A 21,324-nucleotide genomic window follows, 5' to 3' on the forward strand; every position below is an offset into this window, starting at 1 on the left:
ATTAAAAATCATTTTGACAACTTGGACTGAATCGAAGGATAAGTAATGATGAAAGATGCTCTCAACATGGAGTCTGTTGTATCTTTATTTTCTTCTCTTCCTTTGAAAAAGGCTGAAAAATAATTAACACCAACCAGAAGGCTCCTAACACAACTTGACAATATTGAGAGGCATTTACCCTCCTGAAGTTTTTTTTTTCCTTTTTTGCGTCGCCTGCAATGAGAACGTCTCCGTTTAGTGAAAAACATTCAATCTTGAAGGGCCGAAGCTGAAAATTTTTTTTTTATTTTTTTTATACAGAATAGTTTTTGCCTCGGCGCTCAAAGGTGCCAGCCGTAACGTCGCCCATCCTGAACCGGCATCGTTCAACAACTGTAGCGGACATAAAAACAAACGATAAAAGAGGGAAGGAAAAAGGAAGGTCTCCATTTTGGTAAAAGGGAGGATTCTTTCTCTCCTTGACAACCTGTTCGAGCTTGATTTGGCCCAAATGTTTGTGTACATAAATGTGTTGTTTTTTTGTGTGTGAAGTGTGTGTGTGTGAAATTTGGGGTGTGGGGATTTTGAGCGTGTTGGGTCCCTTCAGGAAGTGTTGGTGATGGGTTTGTATTTCTTGAGGCGGGTCCACTGTCCTGTCGAATAGTTCATTTCGAAGACCGTGTCGACCAGCATGGTCGTGCTGCCGGTGCCGTCGGCTTTGGGCAGAACCTCCGTGTGCTCGCTCAGCTTGATCTGGATGATGTCCCCCTGCTCTGGGCACGGGTTCTCTGTACGGGCATCCAGACAGAAAACGGGTCACATTCAGCCCCGAACAGGAAGTACAAGAGCTCAGGAATTAAATTATGACTCAAGGCTGATGCAGTTATGGCACAAAGGCTCATCTTCAAAGGTCTCAGCAATATTTGATGCGAATGGTCTTAGACAGGTGGAGCTGGTCGTCTTACCTCTGGATCCAGCCATGAACCCCAGAATGAGAGCCTTCTCTGGCCTGGTGACCTTGTTTGCGGTCTTGAACATCTCCTGAGCAGCGTACATCTGGTCTCTCTGAGGAGCGGAAACAGCAGAGATTCAGCAACACGTCTTCCTAAATCATTCCGACTCTAAACCTCCAGGGTCCCACCCCTTCTCCATACCGTGAGTGAGAGGTTCTTTTTGGGTTGGGGTTGTGCTGGCGTAGGTGCTGGTGTCGGCGTAGGGGTCTGAGGGGTGGTGGGGGGCTGGGTGGGCGTCTCCGGCTGGCTTGCGGTTGCGGCCGCTGGCGGCCCGTTGTTGGCCGGCGTGGAGGTGGGCGTGCTGGGGGACGTGGGCGTGGCGGGGTTCGCCGTGGAGCCGGCGTTGTACATGGGTGTCCGCTGCTTGTACTGGTTGGGTAAGGTGGAGCCGGCGCCGGCCGCTGCTGTGGTGGACTCCTCTGGCTGGCGAGCTGCCTGCAGCGTGTCCCGTCCAGAACCACCGGCGTTGGCTGTGGAGGATTGGAAAACGTTTTTGTTACAAATCACTCCAGGAGTCGGGGACATGGGGGGGAGAGAAAGAGGGGGAGAGTGAGAGAGAGCCGATTCACCAACCTGGCTGCACCTCGGAGCTGGGAATGTAAGAGGAGGAGGGAACCATGCTGGGCGTGGCCGGCAGGTAGCTGGTAGAGGGCAGGGGATTCTCGTTTAGCGCTCCAAGTTTCTGAAAACCAGAACAAAAGATGTTTGATTCTAGAGAAGTGAAAGCTGACAAAGACGGACGTAGGTGTTTTATGCGGTGGAAACCGGATCTGTGTGTGGAATACCTGAGCAGAGACGAGGCCAGCAGCGTAATCTGGTGTGGTGTTCTCCACCACCGACTCCTCTTTGGCTGCTTTTTCTCCAGCTTCTGGTTCTGTGGTCAGGAAAACACATCGTCCAGCCCATCAACACGCGAAGAAATCTACAGCCTGCAACTAATACAGGAGGGGAAACGTGAGAAGACGCTCACCCAAAGTCTTTCTTCTCCTCTTCGCCTCTCTTCCAGCTCCAACCATGTCCAACTCTGAAATATCTAAAAGCTAAAGAAAAGACAACTTTAATTATTTTTTAACACAGACTAGCCCCAAAATCATTTCATACCAGAATAAAGTAATCAACATCCAGTGCTGAGAAAAAGTGACAAAACAGCAAAAACTGGAGGAACCAGACTGCGTGTGAATAAGTTTTTGCAGCTCTGCGTTGTCATGAGTTACCAACCTTGACCCCTCTCTCCTTCCGCAGAGGAGTCCGTGGGGGGGCGATGGGCGTGCGGTTACTGGGAGGGCTGAATAAACTGGGAGCAGTGGGGCTGCGAAACGGGGCCTTGGGGATTCCTTTGAGAGGAGCTGCGACGCAAACAGAAAGGCTTTAGTAACCAAAACGTAAAAAAAAAAAAAACGAATTTGAAAAGGCTGAAACAAACTGAAGTTGGTGATTTCATGACTCACTTGTCGTGTCAATCTTTTTGACCAGTCCTCTCCCTTTGGCGTGAAAAGGCACTCCAGCTGTCTTCTTCAGCTGCTGCGCCGTTTCTGTTGCTGCAAGAGAAACTGAACTCGTCAAGACGTTTCCGTGTCGCTACTACAGACATTTTCACAACGAGGCAAAGATTTTATTTCTAGTCAGATTTTGGGGAAATCCTGGTTGACGTACATTTCTGAAGCAGTTCTGCCCTCAGCGTCGCACTCTTTGGCTTCCTCTTGAGCTGGAAATGTTTGACGGGGGGAGTGAGTGGTCCTACTAGAGTGGTCAGCGCGTTCTTGTTCAGGTACTGGCACTCCAGAGGGAGCATGGCGGATGCCTCGCACTCGCCCACTGGAGAGAGAGAGAGTGGTGTGTGTTTGTGACTACTGACGGGAGCAAACGGCTTCATTCATTTGGTTAAAACAGTTTGGGTCAAACGGTTCCCGAACCTTTCTCCCTGAGTTCACCGAGAATGTCCTGCACATTCGGATTCTGCTCCTCCAAGTCCAGGTTGAGAGATCCGGTCTCCGGGAAGGACTTGAGGATATCGGCCACCATCAGCACCCAGGGCTCTGAATCCACCGTGGCCAGCTGGATTATCTCAGACAGAGCCTCCTTCATCTGCCGGGACAGGAGGGAGCGGTCAGTCGCTGACTGTTTACCGCAGCTGGGGCTCAATTCAAATCGATTTCGAATGAATTTGATGAGGGCTGTGTGGATATTGATCGATTCAGCAGAAACTATACAGCTGCTGCATTCAAAGAGAAGGAAGTTATAATAATAAGTCACTACTGATGGCAACTTTGTCAGAATTTTAATTTCATGTTGATTAAATATGCTGGTCTACTTGTCCTGGTGTGCAGAAAGTAAAGTTTAGAAGATGATAAAGGACAAGCAAACATGGAGGGGAGGAGTAACAAATGGATGCTTCAGTCGTCATCAAAGATGCTAAAAGATAAAGAATGGTTTTTGGTGTGTAGTCGATTGATTTTTCCTTTCTGACAAGTAATACTGCTCTGTTACAGAGCTGTGACAATACTTGAGTCACCTCTCATTTCTTTATATTCCTCCTCAGAGAAACTGACAAACTAATGGGAAATATTGGTCAAAAACACAATCAATAATTGCATTAAGACATAAAAACTCTTAAGCTTGAGGAACGAGACATTGTTGTACATTTCTTTTGGCAAAGTATAGATTTTAATTGCAATCAGCAGGTTGTCACGAAGGTATTTGAATCAATGAATTTTTTTTTAACTCTTTAAAACATTAAATGTTCTAACATAAACAAGGTGATTTCCAAATTGCAAGCAGATTAAAATATGAAACCCTACAAACAATGCTAGTTTAGCCAAAATAATTTGAGTGTGAATGTAATTTATTGTCATTAATACCACAATCTACTTAACTTAATTTCATTTAAACAATTAATATTGGTATTCATTTATTGAACTTATTGATAAAATTTACTTTTTAAAAATTCATTTTCCAAATGTATTGTAAATCGTAGCAATGTTATTTTAGTGATTACTTTTAACTTTGTGACCTTTAGCATCGTTTCTTGCTCGTCTTAAACTGTAGACCCAACTAGAGTTGGCATCTAGACAAATGAGGCATAAAGAACTAATAAAAGCAGGTTCTGGTTCGGGGCTTCTGCGTGTCTAACAAGATGACCTAAAGCTGCATTCTGCGCAGCTGAAAGCTGATATGTCGGGCCGGGATTTGGTACCGCCCTCCAGCGCAGCCAGATCCTGCGTCTGCCCCTCATCCACCACAATGTCTGCAGGAAGCCGCCAGGCTAATGTTGCCCGCGTAAGCTGCAGAGTTTCTGCGGAGAAATCCAGACTTTCTGCGTAGCTAATTTAGTCACGGAGCAGCCCGCCGTTCGCGTTGTTTTAATATTACATGGAAACGGCGGTAGAAACGCCTCGGTGATTTGCATAAAGAATCAGTCTGCTGCTTCGAAAGTTAGCTCGACCTGTTAGCGGTTAACGACAACAGTTTTAGCTTTAGCTCTCAATTAGAAAGCAAACTTCTCCGCCGCGTTGTGATTTGGGTTCAGCCATCTGCGAACGGAGCTCCTCTCCTGGATATAAACGGGTTTTTACCTGCGCCCCTCACTTCTACGCCGTCGAGAGTAAGTTAACTGAAGCTCCGCGACCCACCTCGTCAACGGTCCGCCTGGGAAGATGCAGCATCCCGAGCAGCAGTTTGAGCTTCACCGGCGGCGACAGGCTCGAAAAACATAACCGTATATTGTCGATTACTGACACGGTGAGAAGGGAGGCGATGCTCGGAGGCGTCCACAGCTCGTCCGTGGATCCTAGTTTGTTGTGAAGCCACAGGCCGGTGTCGCTGTCCTTCATCGACGCCATCTTGGAAAAAGAAGTGTTTTGAGTTCGGGCATTTTAACAGGCTACCTAAGAAAAACAGCATTCAGGACCCCGCCCACTCCAGTCCGGGCGACGTATATAAACAAAACTATGAAAAGTAGGAAGGAAAGCAGTTTATCCCTGCTGTCTTTTTCTTTGCGTTTTAAAAGGTCAGTTTTAATTGGCGTTTTGAATTCTACATTTGCACAACTTGGTGGTTCGACAAAGGGGAGCGAAATACAAAAGTATACTGTACACTGCGTGCAGGCAAGTTTTAGTTTGGACCATATCTTCATTTTTATGCAAACTCCAAGCGGTATACACTTGAATGCTTACTGAAAATAAACATATCAGCTGATGTGTATTTGTTTAATGAGGGAAGGCGGGGCCTAAGGAGATCAACACCCTATGTCAAGGTGTGCATAATTATTAGGCAGCTCCACTTCGCGTCAGACACCAGCAAGGTGGAGGCGGGGTATTGGTATGGGCGAGCATTACAAAAGATGAGCTAGTTGGGCCTTTTCAGGTTGAAGATGGACTCAAAATCAACTCCCAAAAACTGCTGCCAGTTTTTAGAAGACACTTTTTTTTCAGAAAAATGTGCATCTTTCAAAAAGACCATGATTTTTATGCAGGACGATATGGAGGACTGCAAAGCCCAAGCCTTGAAGATGAAAGAATAATGAAGTTGATAGTCAACAGAAACCGACAGACTCCATGAATGGAAGTCTGTCGGTTTATTGTTTTTTTTTTTAATGAATAAACCGACAGATTTTTTTTTTTAAATGTCAGAAATGTTTGTCAATTTAGAGTTGTATGTCTATTATTCTCACTTTAATGGATGACGATAAACAAGTGAGATGGGAACATTTTCAGTTTGAATACAGTTGCATAACAATTCTTCACACCAATAGTTCCCCAATAATCGTGCACACATAGATGTTGTCCTAAAAAAGCCTAACTCTAACTTTAACTTTCTTATATGTTCAGGTTTGAGAGGTGGATTGACCGAGACCGCTGTAGTTGTTCAACAATAAAATGAATTCTGAAAACTTCAACTTGCGTAATAATTGTGCACATTTTAGATATTTTTTTTTGCAAATATTTAAATAAAATATATCAATGAATAGTTTTCTTTATACTGTGATTTTATGTCGGTTTATAACAAAATACCAATATATATTTATATAGCACCTTTCAAGTTATAAATCACTAAGTGTTTTAGAACAAGGCACAAAAGCAAAACTCAAATTCTATCTAAATTTAGAATTTGTTATAATTATAGTATACATTATGATATATTAATTATATATAGCTATAATTTTATTTGTATATAATTAATATATAAGAATAAGTAGAATTTCACAAATGTATAATTTGATTTGACTGATGCACAACATATTTCCCTATTTTTTCCCCCCTATTTGCATAAGGCTTTATTTTGAATGCTGCCACCGGAAGTTTTAACTCTGTTCTGCAAAAGCTGTTTTCAGGTATCCTTCGGCGCATGCGCACTTCGCTGATCTATATAAATCATTGCTCGGTGGGCATTTTTAAGGCTGATCAAGTGGGTAAAAAAAAAAGCATCCTCGGCTCATTGAAGGTAATTCAATATAAAAACTCCGGAGTAAGCCGCAATAATTCTGTATATAGCGCATTTATAAAGGCGGTGTTCTGCGAACTGAACGCGTAAAATTTGATCAACAAAGCCCGTAATATTTTTGTGATTTAATTTACTGGCGGCCTTTTTTTTTTATTACGCTCTCCGTAGCTTTTTCATCTGAAATGATTTTTTTTCCTTCCACCCTGTAATCTATAAATAACAGGAGGCTGACCGGACCTTCGCCATGGCGTCCAGTGGATCATATGTGCAGGTAGCGCTGGTTCTGCTGGCGGTCCAGCTCGTCTGTGTCGGAGCCGCTGAGGCGGATCAGGAGACGGGGACCGTGATCCCTGCCGAAAGTAGGTGGATTAAAAAAAAAAAAAAAATTAAATAAAACGTGAAACGCTGAAAGAGGTGGAAATATGTCTGCCTTCGTGATGTTTTTCACCCGCTAATGATTCCGCATCCCACGGGGAGCACACAGTGGAAATGATGGGTCATTCTTTGTAATGAATGCGATCATTTTGTCTCCCGAGGGTTTAAAAATAAAACCAAAGATGACAACAACAAAAAAACAAACAATTAATGCTTGTAGCTCCGCGTGAAGATGGAAACTGAATTCAAGACAAAGGCTGAACACTTTCAGTGACAACTAGCCAATATTTTCGAACCAGTTTTATTCAGTACAATTTAAAATTTGTGTCCATTTCCCGTTAAATTTGCCTCCTGTTGCAGTTTATTAGATCACTGCTTTGTCTCATATTGGACCTGCTGACCTTATTCTGTACTAACATTACTTACGCCTGTTGATGTAGAAAAATAAATAATAATAATAATAATAAAAAAAGCTAAACTTGTTCCATTTCTTAACACTTTGTGCTTGCAGGTCGTCCATGCGTTGACTGCCATGCCTTTGAGTTCATGCAGAGGGCGCTGCAAGATCTGAAGAAGACGGCTTTTAACCTTGATGCCAGGGTCAGGGGAACTTTTAATCCGCTCAGAATATTACAGCATGAACATCATCTTTTTGTAAATCTTTTTGCTTTACCTTGTGGGTGTTGTAAGTAGAGCGCTTGACTGAATTCCTGCTGAAAGTTTTACATTTTAACAACCGTCTGAAGAGTTTATAGGGTCAGTTTATGAATCAAAATAAGGCACAAAAACGGTTTTTCGTCTTAAAGATTTATCGTGCTTTTGCTCGTCAAGCTGATTTTAATATCAGAATTGCAAATTTAATTTACTTTGGTTCACAAATTTTTGAGATCCTTTAAGCCTGCTTCATGTTGTCAGATGAGTTCTAAGTGATTACTTGGTTTTACCTGTCAGATCTGGGTGTTGACAGGTTTAACCAAAACTGTGTCTGTTCACAGTTAATTAACACAAGGAAGGCAATTATATTTTCACAAAAGGCCAGTTTGGATTGGGGAGCTTTTTTTCCTCTCTCTTAATAAATGAAATCATTATTTAAAAGTGGCTTTTTGTGTCTACTCAGATGATCCAAAACATTTACGTTTGACAAAAAAAATAATAATAATAAAGGTGTGCTTCATGTCAGCTACAAGAGAGATAATATTGATCTTTAAAATGAATGAATGAGGCATTATAACAAAGGTACAACCAGTGGAGCTGCTGCCACTTTTCAGTGAGTAGCTCAAGCTAACCTGGGATGCTCACATTCATGACTCCCTTTCCAAATAATATCACCTGAAGAAAACAAACATTTAAAGCTTCATGTCTCAGATTGTTAGAATATATTTAATGCAGCAAATACTGAAACTAGACGACATATCAAGTCATTAAAAGCCCAACTAAATGATCACTCTTCCCTCTTGAGTTTGATGAGTCCAACCTGACTTTCATATCATTTATCTTTTATTGAGACGAATTTCTTGATAATTTTTGATTTATCGTTCTCATGCAATTAATTATGCTTAAAAAACTGTCCATATTAGTTAATTTTGTTATTTTTTTTTTACTATTTTCTCCATTGTTTGTTCAATGAAAGCACCAAAAAATACCAATAAATTTGAAATTATGATCAAATGCAGTTAGAATGTGCCGTTTAGTGATTTAAGTCACACTTTTTTATCCATCTGGTGTCATAAAGAACCGTATTAACCATGTTTTTCAAGAGCAGGATTTGTGCTTGTGGTGCTATAATTGTTGTGTCATGCAGTCACAACCATGTAGTTACCGTATTTTTCGCACAGGCCCACCTAAAAACCTTCAATTTCCTCAAAAGCCGACAGTGCGCCTTATAATCCGGTGCGCCTTATATATGGACCAATATTGAGCCACAGCAGGTCTAGCAACTACGGTAAGCAGCTGCCGACTTCATTTTCGCCCGTAGAAGAAACGCGCGGTGCATGCTGGGATAGCTGTCAGAACGCTGGTTTGTTAATAAAGTTTGACTGACCTGTCTACCTACCGACCGTCTATAATCAGGTCGTCTGCAGGTCATTTAGCACCACATTCTCCACGAACATGCTGTGTGCGAACGGAGAAGGGTGACCATCGTCCGGCCACGCCCCGGTGCAGAAGGCTCTCCTCGCTGACCGGAGTCGGAGTGTTTTGTTGACATTCTTTATGTCAACAAAGTGGCTTTAGACATTCATCCGGGGTGCTTCGACTAGGGTTACCAAGGGACCAGCCTCTATACATTTAAAGCCGGGGGGGAAGAGAGACAGAGACTGCAGCGGCAGCGTGTCGGTGTTACCCAGAAAGCAGTTGGGCACAATATCACAACACCAACACCGTGAGTGAAACAATGACTGGGGCAGCCTACTATATAAATTACTCTGGGACCTCTTCTTTATTATTACACATCCACATTTGTAGAGTACGGAACAAATCACAACATAGGTTCAATACGGGTGGCAACCCTAACTGTAGCGTCTATTCTGTGCGCCTTATATATGGATAAAGTTTTAAAATAGGTCATTCATTGAAGGTGCGCACTTATATATAGTGTGAAAAATACGGTAATTAAAAGGGAAGCAATAACTACATCTTATTGTCACTTTTGTTATCACAATACTACAAAATGTGATAAAACTTAAAGTCCATATTGCTCATCCCTACTTAGTTGTTAGAACTCAAATCAGAAAATATCCATTATTCTTGGCTTTTTAATGTTGCACCTTTGCAGATTAATAATCAATCCACTGCTGGAAAATTGGAATCGCATTATTAAAATGTCCAAATTAGGACGAAGACTAATTCAGATAATGAGTTTATGGAAACTTCTCACCAGAACTGTTTTTCTTTGGGCAGTCACCATCCAAACAATCGTATTAAGGCATCTCACAGATGTCGTCTGAAGGCAAATCGGATATCTGACGTCTCTCACACTGGACTGCTTCCTGTTGCAGACGGAGACTCTGGTGCTGCGGGCCGAGAGGAGGGCTCTGTGCGACTGCATGCCCACCACCACGCTGCGCTGAGCCGCGCTGACAACGATCCGTCTCCAACCTCTACACGTGTACAGAAACTCCCATCTGAACTTCTCGGAACGACAGGCACTTTATATGATTTGTTTTCATCACATTTGGATGCAGCTCTGATTTCCACCACAGGGGGCGTCATTGTTTCTTTTTTTGTTTTTTTGCCTCATTTAAGACGCTGACAGCAACGTTTGCGAATCCCCACATCTCTGAATTTCCCTCGTCGAAGCATAAACACGTTTTTTCTACTTTCTAGTAACTGACTGTAAAACGTAGACGCAGTAGGATGCATCTGTATATGACTGTGTTGTATGAGGTCACTGTTTACACTTCGAACTGTAGCATCAGAGTTTATTTAACTGCTCACAATAATGGCAGTTTGACATAGTAATTTAAGACAACGAGAACAATCTGACTGTAATTTAAATAATTGTAATTAGCCGACTCAGAGCCTGTGGGAGCGGATGGGTCACTTACAAAGGAAAGTTCTGTTTCCTCCACGGTCAGCCGTGGAGGCGTTTTTTGTTTCTGTGAAGGTACTTTTAGCAAGAACACTCGTAGGTCTTGGTTTAGCACAGCACTGTAGCATGAATTTATAGCACTTTCGTTTCACGTGGTAAAGGTTGGTGTGTGTAAACGGTGTGAACGCGCTTCGGCGTACGTCTGCGGCGCTCGGCCCCGATTTCGAGGCGTCTGCAGGAAAAAGTGATGAGGCGGGCGGGATCGGATGAGCTGCGGCGTCAGCAGGGAGGCGGAGGAGGGGATGAAGAGAACTGCAGCAGGGAACAGAAAACCATCTTACCGTTTCATTAACAATGTACTTTGCAAGTCACGAGAGGCTCCACTTACAGTGTTAATGTTGTACCTATAAATAAATTCACCAAACAAAGACGGTTGTCTTTGCTCCTTTTTCTTTGTCTTCTTGTGGGAGGCGAGGGCTGACCTGTAATAAAAGAGAGAAAATACAGATTTGTGACTGCTTTCATGAATAAACGCAACAATTTATTTTAGTGCCACTGGAAAAGGAAGCAGCTGTGGTGCAGCAAATGCTTAAAACCAACAAAAAGTATGATTATATGGTGAAATAAACCAAAAGCTTTTTGCTGTTCATCAAGTATTTCCTGCAGTAAGCATCACCAAATTTCAGTTATTCATTAATACATGAGGATAAAAGTAAATTCACTGCAATTAGTCATCACACACAGAATGATGCGTTTTAAGACTTTATTCCTGTTAATTAATCAGGACAAACCCAAAATGTTTCTCTGAAGGTCTGAATATTCCAAACTATCGATACAAAATGTGATCTCAGGAAAAAGTTGTGGCCTACTCAAACCTGGAGAAGACGGTCGCTGACACCTTTTAGAATCAGAGTGCTTTTTTTCAAGCATCTTAATAGAAAGTTGAGAGGAAGGAAAAAGGTACAAGCAATATAAATAACTGCAGCTTTGAGAGCCACGTTGATGTTTGTGTGGGAACAGTTTTATATCCAGGATTAACTTCTTCTCGACCAGAAGACGTTACAATAACTAAGGAAGAGGAAACAGAAACGCTCACACTGGGTTTTATTTAGGGGTATCGGGGTAGAGATGGTTCCAAACATTTGAATGTCACACATTTCTAATTTATAATTATGACCCACTTCATGTTAGTACCACATAACTCTAGTTAATTGCATTGACGTTTGTGGTTGTAACATGAAAAATAAGTCAAAGGAACAATATGAAGAAAGTTGAGGATTTCTTTTGCCATTCCTCCAAACAAATAAAAAAATGTTTTAGAACGTTCTGAACCCTGGCGCCTCTTTAGTTCTGGGTTTATTTGTCCTGTGAGGCAACAAAAGTAAAGCTCTAACTTAACGCTGGTTCTGCTTACCTCATGTCTTCCTAGACACACAAACATCTTTAAAAAAATACATTTATTTACAGCCATGATTACCACCAGGAGGAAAAGGAAAACAGAAAACACAATCCATCACGGCTGTTAGGCTCTTATCTGCACCAGCAGGAGGCGCTCCGAGTCCAGGCAGGCGGGCAGCTGTGTCGCAGCACTGCGCCACTCTCTTGCTTCCTGGTGTGTGGAAGCTGGCTCCGAAAGCAGCCAGGGCGAGACTCTGTATACAGACACAGGCAGGGAAACACCGAGGAGCCCCGGTGAGGAGCCTGCAGTGACCTGGCAGGCTCCTCTGCTGCTCCTGTTGAGGCAGCTCCAACCTGCCGGGGCAGGTGGGGGTTTAAACTCGGTAACTTCTTCCCCCAGTCCAACTTCTCTTTCATCTTCTCCTGGAGAATCTGACTGCATCGACAACCAGCTGTCAGAAAGTCTCCGGAGCAAAATCCTCAATACTTCCAGTCCCTTTTAATCCACCCTTCATCTCAGTTCAGGACGGCTCTCACCGAACCACAGAGGCGTCCACTCATTGTTCTGTTGCAGAGCTTCTCACAGCAAATCCCAGGGAAACCCAGGCAGAGTCGCTGAGCGGGACAAACCGAGTTGTTAAGCTCACAATATAACTGCAGAAATGGTCATTAGAAAGCGCTTTAAGGGCATCATTATTTAGATTTCAACTAATTATTTAAGTAAGACCAAGTTTAAGGCACTTCCCCAGGGCGTCAAAGCGTCAGGGGGCGGTCTGAATGCTAAACGACAATAAAAAAAACAATCAGCTGCACCCCAATTAAGTTTTTTATTTTTTTATTTTTTTTACATTTCCTTCCAGCCCAAGTTATAAAAAACTGATAAATGAAAGAAACTATGAGTGTACACCACAACCGGGTGATGATCCTGAACTGTGTCACCAAATATAGATTATCACTTTAGTGTTAAAGCTGTGACTCTTGCATCCGTCCGGTGCTCTCTCCCTAAACAACTCTCACACACCTTGGGCCGGCTCTGCCCTCCAGTTTAAACAGTATGTTCACAACTGAGCCGCAGGCAGCCATTTATTTTGTCCGTTCCCACACGCCAGGGGCATCTTTGATAAAAACCCGCTCTGTGGGGGGCGCTGATATCTCGAAGGGCAGATCTAAGATATGGGATTGCCACTGGTTGCAGAATGTCAGCTTTGTATTTTCCTCTGCACTTCAATCAAGACGACGAGGCTATAAGGGAAATACCATCACACATCGTCGTCGTTCTTCGTGAGCACAACCAACCTGCTCAACTTTTCACATTTTCAACCCTCAGATGTGTTTTCCTTGTAGATGTGGCGAATAAATGGATAAATTAATTAACACTATGAGGCATTGTCGCAAGAAAGATGGAAAACAGCCAAAACATATTTTCTTGGTACACTCTGAACAGGACAGCAGTCTATTACAGGTCTTACGCCCAGGCATGCACACACTCAAACTCTGAAGCGGTTTTAAATCTCTATTTAATAAAACCATCAACCTCTACAGCCGTCCTGAGTGGAGACGCTGTGTGTGTTTGGTTCCTTCAGCAGCTTCCCCAACTACATCCACTCATCTTACCAGCATCATTATTCAGTTCTTTTGGCTTTCACACAGCTGCTCTGCTAATTCATACACATTTTGGTGTCCATCTATCCCACTGGTTGTTTTCCACTAATCTGAGATTGGGTTGCTGAGGTAACGGATGCAGAAGAGAGGCCCAGATTTACCTCTAACCAGCCACACCCTTCATGGGGGATTCAATGGGCCATAAGGAGAGTAAAGTCCCTCCAAAGACTTCTGGGTCTTCCTCGGTCTCCTCTAAGTGAGACCGGCCAGGAGATTTTCTGGTCTGATATTTGAGCCACATCAACAGAGGAGCAGCAGCTCTACTCTCACCCCAACTTTCAGAGGAAACTAGTTTTTGTCGGTCTTGATCCAGAACATCATGACCACATGAGGGTTAGAACCTAGACAGGCCGGTAAATGGACAACTTCCATTTTTATCTCAACTTTCCTTCATCACAACAGACTGGAGTAGTGACAAATTACAGCCAACAAGAGTCCAAATGGTCCACCGATCTCCTCCATTCTGCCATTGCTCCTGAACAAGATGCAGAGATACTTACGTTCCTCGCCTTGAGCCAAAGACAGCAGACTCTCATCCCAGCTGTGAACAGAACTACATCATCTGCAAAAAGTAAAGCAGTTTATTTTTTTAACGGGTTTGAGACGATGGTCATACAAAACTCCTTAATTCGGATGTCTATGTTTACACTAAAAGAAAGCAGCTGAGAGTTTTCTCTGAGTTTTTTCATTAAAGAAGTTTGGAAAACATCCTATGCTGAGTGTAATTCACAACGCTCCTCTGAAAATGCCCACAACTTCCACTTCTAACATAAAGTTTTTCTGTCAGCCTTCTGTCGGCTGAGGAAACCCAAATATGTTGTTAGCAGAGACCCCCACTTTGCTTGAGCTTAAATGATTCACAACCTGCTAAGCTTTTGCATCAGATCTCTGTAACTTCCTGTGAAATACGTCACCTAAATGTCGGCTGAATCAGTGGCATCCCAACTTCATCTTCCNTTTTATGCAGGACGATATGGAGGACTGCAAAGCCCAAGCCTTGAAGATGAAAGAATAATGAAGTTGATAGTCAACAGAAACCGACAGACTCCATGAATGGAAGTCTGTCGGTTTATTGTTTTTTTTTTTAATGAATAAACCGACAGATTTTTTTTTTTAAATGTCAGAAATGTTTGTCAATTTAAAGTTGTATGTCTATTATTCTCACTTTAATGGATGACGATAAACAAGTGAGATGGGAACATTTTCAGTTTGAATACAGTTGCATAACAATTCTTCACACCAATAGTTCCCCAATAATCGTGCACACATAGATGTTGTCCTAAAAAAGCCTAACTCTAACTTTAACTTTCTTATATGTTCAGGTTTGAGAGGTGGATTGACCGAGACCGCTGTAGTTGTTCAACAATAAAATGAATTCTGAAAACTTCAACTTGCGTAATAATTGTGCACATTTTAGATATTTTTTTTTGCAAATATTTAAATAAAATATATCAATGAATAGTTTTCTTTATACTGTGATTTTATGTCGGTTTGTAACAAAATACCAATATATATTTATATAGCACCTTTCAAGTTATAAATCACTAAGTGTTTTAGAACAAGGCACAAAAGCAAAACTCAAATTCTATCTAAATTTAGAATTTGTTATAATTATAGTATACATTATGATATATTAATTATATATAGCTATAATTTTATTTGTATATAATTAATATATAAGAATAAGTAGAATTTCACAAATGTATAATTTGATTTGACTGATGCACAACATATTTCCCTATTTTTTCCCCCCTAAGGCTTTATTTTGAATGCTGCCACCGGAAGTTTTAACTCTGTTCTGCAAAAGCTGTTTTCAGGTATCCTTCGGCGCATGCGCACTTCGCTGATCTATATAAATCATTGCTCGGTGGGCATTTTTAAGGCTGATCAAGTGGGTAAAAAAAAAAGCATCCTCGGCTCATTGAAGGTAATTCAATATAAAAACTGCGGAGTAAGCCGCAATAATTCTGTATATAGCGCATTTATAAAGGCGGTGTTCTGCGAACTGAACGCGTAAAATTTGATCAACAAAGCCCGTAATATTTTTGTGATTTAATTTACTGGCGGCCTTTTTTTTTTATTACGCTCTCCGTAGCTTTTTCATCTGAAATGATTTTTTTTTCCTTCCACCCTGTAATCTATAAATAACAGGAGGCTGACCGGACCTTCGCCATGGCGTCCAGTGGATCATATGTGCAGGTAGCGCTGGTTCTGCTGGCGGTCCAGCTCGTCTGTGTCGGAGCCGCTGAGGCGGATCAGGAGACGGGGACCGTGATCCCTGCCGAAAGTAGGTGGATTAAAAAAAAAAAAAAAATTAAATAAAACGTGAAACGCTGAAAGAGGTGGAAATATGTCTGCCTTCGTGATGTTTTTCACCCGCTAATGATTCCGCATCCCACGGACAGTGTAAATTATGGGTCATTCTTTGTAATGAATGCGATCATTTTGTCTCCCGAGGGTTTAAAAATAAAACCAAAGATGACAACAACAAAAAAACAAACAATTAATGCTTGTAGCTCCGCGTGAAGATGGAAACTGAATTCAAGACAAAGGCTGAACACTTTTAGTGACAACTAACCAATATTTTCGAACCAGTTTTATTCAGTACAATTTAAAATTTGTGTCCATTTTCCGTTAAATTTGCCTCTTGTTGCAGTTTATTAGATCACTGCTTTGTCTCATATTGGACCTGCTGACCTTATTCTGTACTAACATTACTTACGCCTGTTGATGTAGAAAAATAAATAATAATAATAATAATAAAAAAAGCTAAACTTGTTCCATTTCTTAACACTTTGTGCTTGCAGGTCGTCCATGCGTTGACTGCCATGCCTTTGAGTTCATGCAGAGGGCGCTGCAAGATCTGAAGAAGACGGCTTTTAACCTTGATGCCAGGGTCAGGGGAACTTTTAATCCGCTCAGAATATTACAGCATGAACATCATCTTTTTGTAAATCTTTTTGCTTTACCTTGTGGGTGTTGTAAGTAGAGCGCTTGACTGAATTCCTGCTGAAAGTTTTACATTTTAACAACCGTCTGAAGAGTTTATAGGGTCAGTTTATGAATCAAAATAAGGCACAAAAACGGTTTTTCGTCTTAAAGATTTATCGTGCTTTTGCTCGTCAAGCTGATTTTAATATCAGAATTGCAAATTTAATTTACTTTGGTTCACAAATTTTTGAGATCCTTTAAGCCTGCTTCATGTTGTCAGATGAGTTCTAAGTGATTACTTGGTTTTACCTGTCAGATCTGGGTGTTGACAGGTTTAACCAAAACTGTGTCTGTTCACAGTTAATTAACACAAGGAAGGCAATTATATTTTCACAAAAGGCCAGTTTGGATTGGGGAGCTTTTTTTCCTCTCTCTTAATAAATGAAATCATTATTTAAAAGTGGCTTTTTGTGTCTACTCAGATGATCCAAAACATTTACGTTTGACAAAAAAAATAATAATAATAAAGGTGTGCTTCATGTCAGCTACAAGAGAGATAATATTGATCTTTAAAATGAATGAATGAGGCATTATAACAAAGGTACAACCAGTGGAGCTGCTGCCACTTTTCAGTGAGTAGCTCAAGCTAACCTGGGATGCTCACATTCATGACTCCCTTTCCAAATAATATCACCTGAAGAAAACAAACATTTAAAGCTTCATGTCTCAGATTGTTAGAATATATTTAATGCAGCAAATACTGAAACTAGACGACATATCAAGTCATTAAAAGCCCAACTAAATGATCACTCTTCCCTCTTGAGTTTGATGAGTCCAACCTGACTTTCATATCATTTATCTTTTATTGAGACGAATTTCTTGATAATTTTTGATTTATCGTTCTCATGCAATTAATTATGCTTAAAAAACTGTCCATATTAGTTAATTTTGTTATTTTTTTTTTACTATTTTCTCCATTGTTTGTTCAATGAAAGCACCAAAAAATACCAATAAATTTGAAATTATGATCAAATGCAGTTAGAATGTGCCGTTTAGTGATTTAAGTCACACTTTTTTATCCATCTGGTGTCATAAAGAACCGTATTAACCATGTTTTTCAAGAGCAGGATTTGTGCTTGTGGTGCTATAATTGTTGTGTCATGCAGTCACAACCATGTAGTTACCGTATTTTTCGCACAGGCCCACCTAAAAACCTTCAATTTCCTCAAAAGCCGACAGTGCGCCTTATAATCCGGTGCGCCTTATATATGGACCAATATTGAGCCACAGCAGGTCTAGCAACTACGGTAAGCAGCTGCCGACTTCATTTTCGCCCGTAGAAGAAACGCGCGGTGCATGCTGGGATAGCTGTCAGAACGCTGGTTTGTTAATAAAGTTTGACTGACCTGTCTACCTACCGACCGTCTATAATCAGGTCGTCTGCAGGTCATTTAGCACCACATTCTCCACGAACATGCTGTGTGCGAACGGAGAAGGGTGACCATCGTCCGGCCACGCCCCGGTGCAGAAGGCTCTCCTCGCTGACCGGAGTCGGAGTGTTTTGTTGACATTCTTTATGTCAACAAAGTGGCTTTAGACATTCATCCGGGGTGCTTCGACTAGGGTTACCAAGGGACCAGCCTCTATACATTTAAAGCCGGGGGGGAAGAGAGACAGAGACTGCAGCGGCAGCGTGTCGGTGTTACCCAGAAAGCAGTTGGGCACAATATCACAACACCAACACCGTGAGTGAAACAATGACTGGGGCAGCCTACTATATAAATTACTCTGGGACCTCTTCTTTATTATTACACATCCACATTTGTAGAGTACGGAACAAATCACAACATAGGTTCAATACGGGTGGCAACCCTAACTGTAGCGTCTATTCTGTGCGCCTTATATATGGATAAAGTTTTAAAATAGGTCATTCATTGAAGGTGCGCACTTATATATAGTGTGAAAAATACGGTAATTAAAAGGGAAGCAATAACTACATCTTATTGTCACTTTTGTTATCACAATACTACAAAATGTGATAAAACTTAAAGTCCATATTGCTCATCCCTACTTAGTTGTTAGAACTCAAATCAGAAAATATCCATTATTCTTGGCTTTTTAATGTTGCACCTTTGCAGATTAATAATCAATCCACTGCTGGAAAATTGGAATCGCATTATTAAAATGTCCAAATTAGGACGAAGACTAATTCAGATAATGAGTTTATGGAAACTTCTCACCAGAACTGTTTTTCTTTGGGCAGTCACCATCCAAACAATCGTATTAAGGCATCTCACAGATGTCGTCTGAAGGCAAATCGGATATCTGACGTCTCTCACACTGGACTGCTTCCTGTTGCAGACGGAGACTCTGGTGCTGCGGGCCGAGAGGAGGGCTCTGTGCGACTGCATGCCCACCACCACGCTGCGCTGAGCCGCGCTGACAACGATCCGTCTCCAACCTCTACACGTGTACAGAAACTCCCATCTGAACTTCTCGGAACGACAGGCACTTTATATGATTTGTTTTCATCACATTTGGATGCAGCTCTGATTTCCACCACAGGGGGCGTCATTGTTTCTTTTTTTGTTTTTTTGCCTCATTTAAGACGCTGACAGCAACGTTTGCGAATCCCCACATCTCTGAATTTCCCTCGTCGAAGCATAAACACGTTTTTTCTACTTTCTAGTAACTGACTGTAAAACGTAGACGCAGTAGGATGCATCTGTATATGACTGTGTTGTATGAGGTCACTGTTTACACTTCGAACTGTAGCATCAGAGTTTATTTAACTGCTCACAATAATGGCAGTTTGACATAGTAATTTAAGACAACGAGAACAATCTGACTGTAATTTAAATAATTGTAATTAGCCGACTCAGAGCCTGTGGGAGCGGATGGGTCACTTACAAAGGAAAGTTCTGTTTCCTCCACGGTCAGCCGTGGAGGCGTTTTTTGTTTCTGTGAAGGTACTTTTAGCAAGAACACTCGTAGGTCTTGGTTTAGCACAGCACTGTAGCATGAATTTATAGCACTTTCGTTTCACGTGGTAAAGGTTGGTGTGTGTAAACGGTGTGAACGCGCTTCGGCGTACGTCTGCGGCGCTCGGCCCCGATTTCGAGGCGTCTGCAGGAAAAAGTGATGAGGCGGGCGGGATCGGATGAGCTGCGGCGTCAGCAGGGAGGCGGAGGAGGGGATGAAGAGAACTGCAGCAGGGAACAGAAAACCATCTTACCGTTTCATTAACAATGTACTTTGCAAGTCACGAGAGGCTCCACTTACAGTGTTAATGTTGTACCTATAAATAAATTCACCAAACAAAGACGGTTGTCTTTGCTCCTTTTTCTTTGTCTTCTTGTGGGAGGCGAGGGCTGACCTGTAATAAAAGAGAGAAAATACAGATTTGTGACTGCTTTCATGAATAAACGCAACAATTTATTTTAGTGCCACTGGAAAAGGAAGCAGCTGTGGTGCAGCAAATGCTTAAAACCAACAAAAAGTATGATTATATGGTGAAATAAACCAAAAGCTTTTTGCTGTTCATCAAGTATTTCCTGCAGTAAGCATCACCAAATTTCAGTTATTCATTAATACATGAGGATAAAAGTAAATTCACTGCAATTAGTCATCACACACAGAATGATGCGTTTTAAGACTTTATTCCTGTTAATTAATCAGGACAAACCCAAAATGTTTCTCTGAAGGTCTGAATATTCCAAACTATCGATACAAAATGTGATCTCAGGAAAAAGTTGTGGCCTACTCAAACCTGGAGAAGACGGTCGCTGACACCTTTTAGAATCAGAGTGCTTTTTTTCAAGCATCTTAATAGAAAGTTGAGAGGAAGGAAAAAGGTACAAGCAATATAAATAACTGCAGCTTTGAGAGCCACGTTGATGTTTGTGTGGGAACAGTTTTATATCCAGGATTAACTTCTTCTCGACCAGAAGACGTTACAATAACTAAGGAAGAGGAAACAGAAACGCTCACACTGGGTTTTATTTAGGGGTATCGGGGTAGAGATGGTTCCAAACATTTGAATGTCACACATTTCTAATTTATAATTATGACCCACTTCATGTTAGTACCACATAACTCTAGTTAATTGCATTGACGTTTGTGGTTGTAACATGAAAAATAAGTCAAAGGAACAATGTGAAGAAAGTTGAGGATTTCTTTTGCCATTCCGCCAAACAAATAAAAAAAATGTTTTAGAACGTTCTGAACCCTGGCGCCTCTTTAGATCTGGGTTTATTTGTCCTGTGAGGCAACAAAAGTAAACTTAACGCTGGTTCTGCTTACCTCATGTCTTCCTAGACACACAAACATCTTTAAAAAAATACATTTATTTACAGCCATGATTACCACCAGGAGGAAAAGGAAAACAGAAAACACAATCCATCACGGCTGTTAGGCTCTTATCTGCACCAGCAGGAGGCGCTCCGAGTCCAGGCAGGCGGGCAGCTGTGTCGCAGCACTGCGCCACTCTCTTGCTTCCTGGTGTGTGGAAGCTGGCTCCGAAAGCAGCCAGGGCGAGACTCTGTATACAGACACAGGCAGGGAAACACCGAGGAGCCCCGGTGAGGAGCCTGCAGTGACCTGGCAGGCTCCTCTGCTGCTCCTGTTGAGGCAGCTCCAACCTGCCGGGGCAGGTGGGGGTTTAAACTCGGTAACTTCTTCCCCCAGTCCAACTTCTCTTTCATCTTCTCCTGGAGAATCTGACTGCATCGACAACCAGCTGTCAGAAAGTCTCCGGAGCAAAATCCTCAATACTTCCAGTCCCTTTTAATCCACCCTTCATCTCAGTTCAGGACGGCTCTCACCGAACCACAGAGGCGTCCACTCATTGTTCTGTTGCAGAGCTTCTCACAGCAAATCCCAGGGAAACCCAGGCAGAGTCGCTGAGCGGGACAAACCGAGTTGTTAAGCTCACAATATAACTGCAGAAATGGTCATTAGAAAGCGCTTTAAGGGCATCATTATTTAGATTTCAACTAA

The 21,324-nt window shown here is 41.9% G+C and overlaps 3 protein-coding genes across 4 annotated transcripts; 2 read left to right on the forward strand and 1 right to left on the reverse strand.

The window, feature by feature from the left end:
* Positions 1 to 530: 530 nt before the first annotated feature.
* On the reverse strand, positions 531 to 5,888 carry nelfa (negative elongation factor complex member A). Its single transcript, XM_007563643.2, has 11 exons — positions 4,622 to 5,888; positions 2,906 to 3,077; positions 2,646 to 2,807; positions 2,441 to 2,530; positions 2,211 to 2,338; positions 1,963 to 2,032; positions 1,778 to 1,866; positions 1,566 to 1,674; positions 1,134 to 1,462; positions 945 to 1,044; positions 531 to 767 (listed from the first exon to the last, which is right to left on the reverse strand). Exons 1-11 carry the CDS (start codon positions 4,829 to 4,831, stop codon positions 583 to 585), a joined length of 1,644 nt encoding a protein of 547 aa, XP_007563705.1. The 5' UTR covers positions 4,832 to 5,888; the 3' UTR covers positions 531 to 582.
* On the forward strand, positions 4,237 to 10,762 carry nicol1 (NELL2 interacting cell ontogeny regulator 1). Of its 2 annotated transcripts, none has more exons than XM_007563642.2 (4): positions 4,237 to 4,593; positions 6,655 to 6,790; positions 7,318 to 7,406; positions 9,803 to 10,762. In XM_007563642.2, the coding sequence occupies exons 2-4, from the start codon at positions 6,676 to 6,678 to the stop codon at positions 9,872 to 9,874; spliced, it is 276 nt and encodes a 91-aa protein (XP_007563704.1). In that variant the 5' UTR covers positions 4,237 to 4,593; positions 6,655 to 6,675; the 3' UTR covers positions 9,875 to 10,762. The 2 variants fall into 2 exon arrangements, with proteins under 2 accessions (XP_007563704.1, XP_007563703.2); XM_007563641.2 differs by lacking the exon at positions 4,237 to 4,593 and adding an exon at positions 6,318 to 6,431.
* Positions 10,763 to 15,208: 4,446 nt separating this feature from the next.
* LOC103145965 (neuropeptide-like protein C4orf48 homolog) lies at positions 15,209 to 19,647 on the forward strand. The gene is made up of 4 exons (XM_007563644.2): positions 15,209 to 15,322; positions 15,547 to 15,682; positions 16,203 to 16,291; positions 18,688 to 19,647. Exons 1-4 carry the CDS (start codon positions 15,227 to 15,229, stop codon positions 18,757 to 18,759), a joined length of 393 nt encoding a protein of 130 aa, XP_007563706.2. The 5' UTR covers positions 15,209 to 15,226; the 3' UTR covers positions 18,760 to 19,647.
* The last annotated feature ends 1,677 nt before the right edge of the window (positions 19,648 to 21,324 follow it).

Source organism: Poecilia formosa, unplaced genomic scaffold (assembly GCF_000485575.1).
Source record: "Poecilia formosa unplaced genomic scaffold, Poecilia_formosa-5.1.2 Scaffold149, whole genome shotgun sequence".
Classification (NCBI taxonomy): domain Eukaryota; kingdom Metazoa; phylum Chordata; class Actinopteri; order Cyprinodontiformes; family Poeciliidae; genus Poecilia; species Poecilia formosa.

What these genes read in the sequence shown, in the direction of transcription:
- nicol1 (XM_007563641.2), top strand. Translation starts at nt 6,336, where the DNA reads ATGCGCACTTCGCTGATCTATATAAATCATTGCTCGGTGGGCATTTTT. An exon ending in GCATCCTCGGCTCATTGAAG is followed by an intron (nt 6,432 to 6,654) that starts GTAATTCAATAT and finishes TATAAATAACAG; the next exon opens with GAGGCTGACCGGACCTTCGC. An exon ending in GACCGTGATCCCTGCCGAAA is followed by an intron (nt 6,791 to 7,317) that starts GTAGGTGGATTA and finishes TTGTGCTTGCAG; the next exon opens with GTCGTCCATGCGTTGACTGC.
- LOC103145965 (XM_007563644.2), top strand. Translation starts at nt 15,227, where the DNA reads ATGCGCACTTCGCTGATCTATATAAATCATTGCTCGGTGGGCATTTTT. An exon ending in GCATCCTCGGCTCATTGAAG is followed by an intron (nt 15,323 to 15,546) that starts GTAATTCAATAT and finishes TATAAATAACAG; the next exon opens with GAGGCTGACCGGACCTTCGC. An exon ending in GACCGTGATCCCTGCCGAAA is followed by an intron (nt 15,683 to 16,202) that starts GTAGGTGGATTA and finishes TTGTGCTTGCAG; the next exon opens with GTCGTCCATGCGTTGACTGC.
- nelfa (XM_007563643.2), bottom strand. Translation starts at nt 4,831, where the DNA reads ATGGCGTCGATGAAGGACAGCGACACCGGCCTGTGGCTTCACAACAAA. An exon ending in CCAGGCGGACCGTTGACGAG is followed by an intron (nt 3,078 to 4,621) that starts GTGGGTCGCGGA and finishes CTGTCCCGGCAG; the next exon opens with ATGAAGGAGGCTCTGTCTGA. An exon ending in CAGCTCCGAGGTGCAGCCAG is followed by an intron (nt 1,463 to 1,565) that starts GTTGGTGAATCG and finishes AATCCTCCACAG; the next exon opens with CCAACGCCGGTGGTTCTGGA.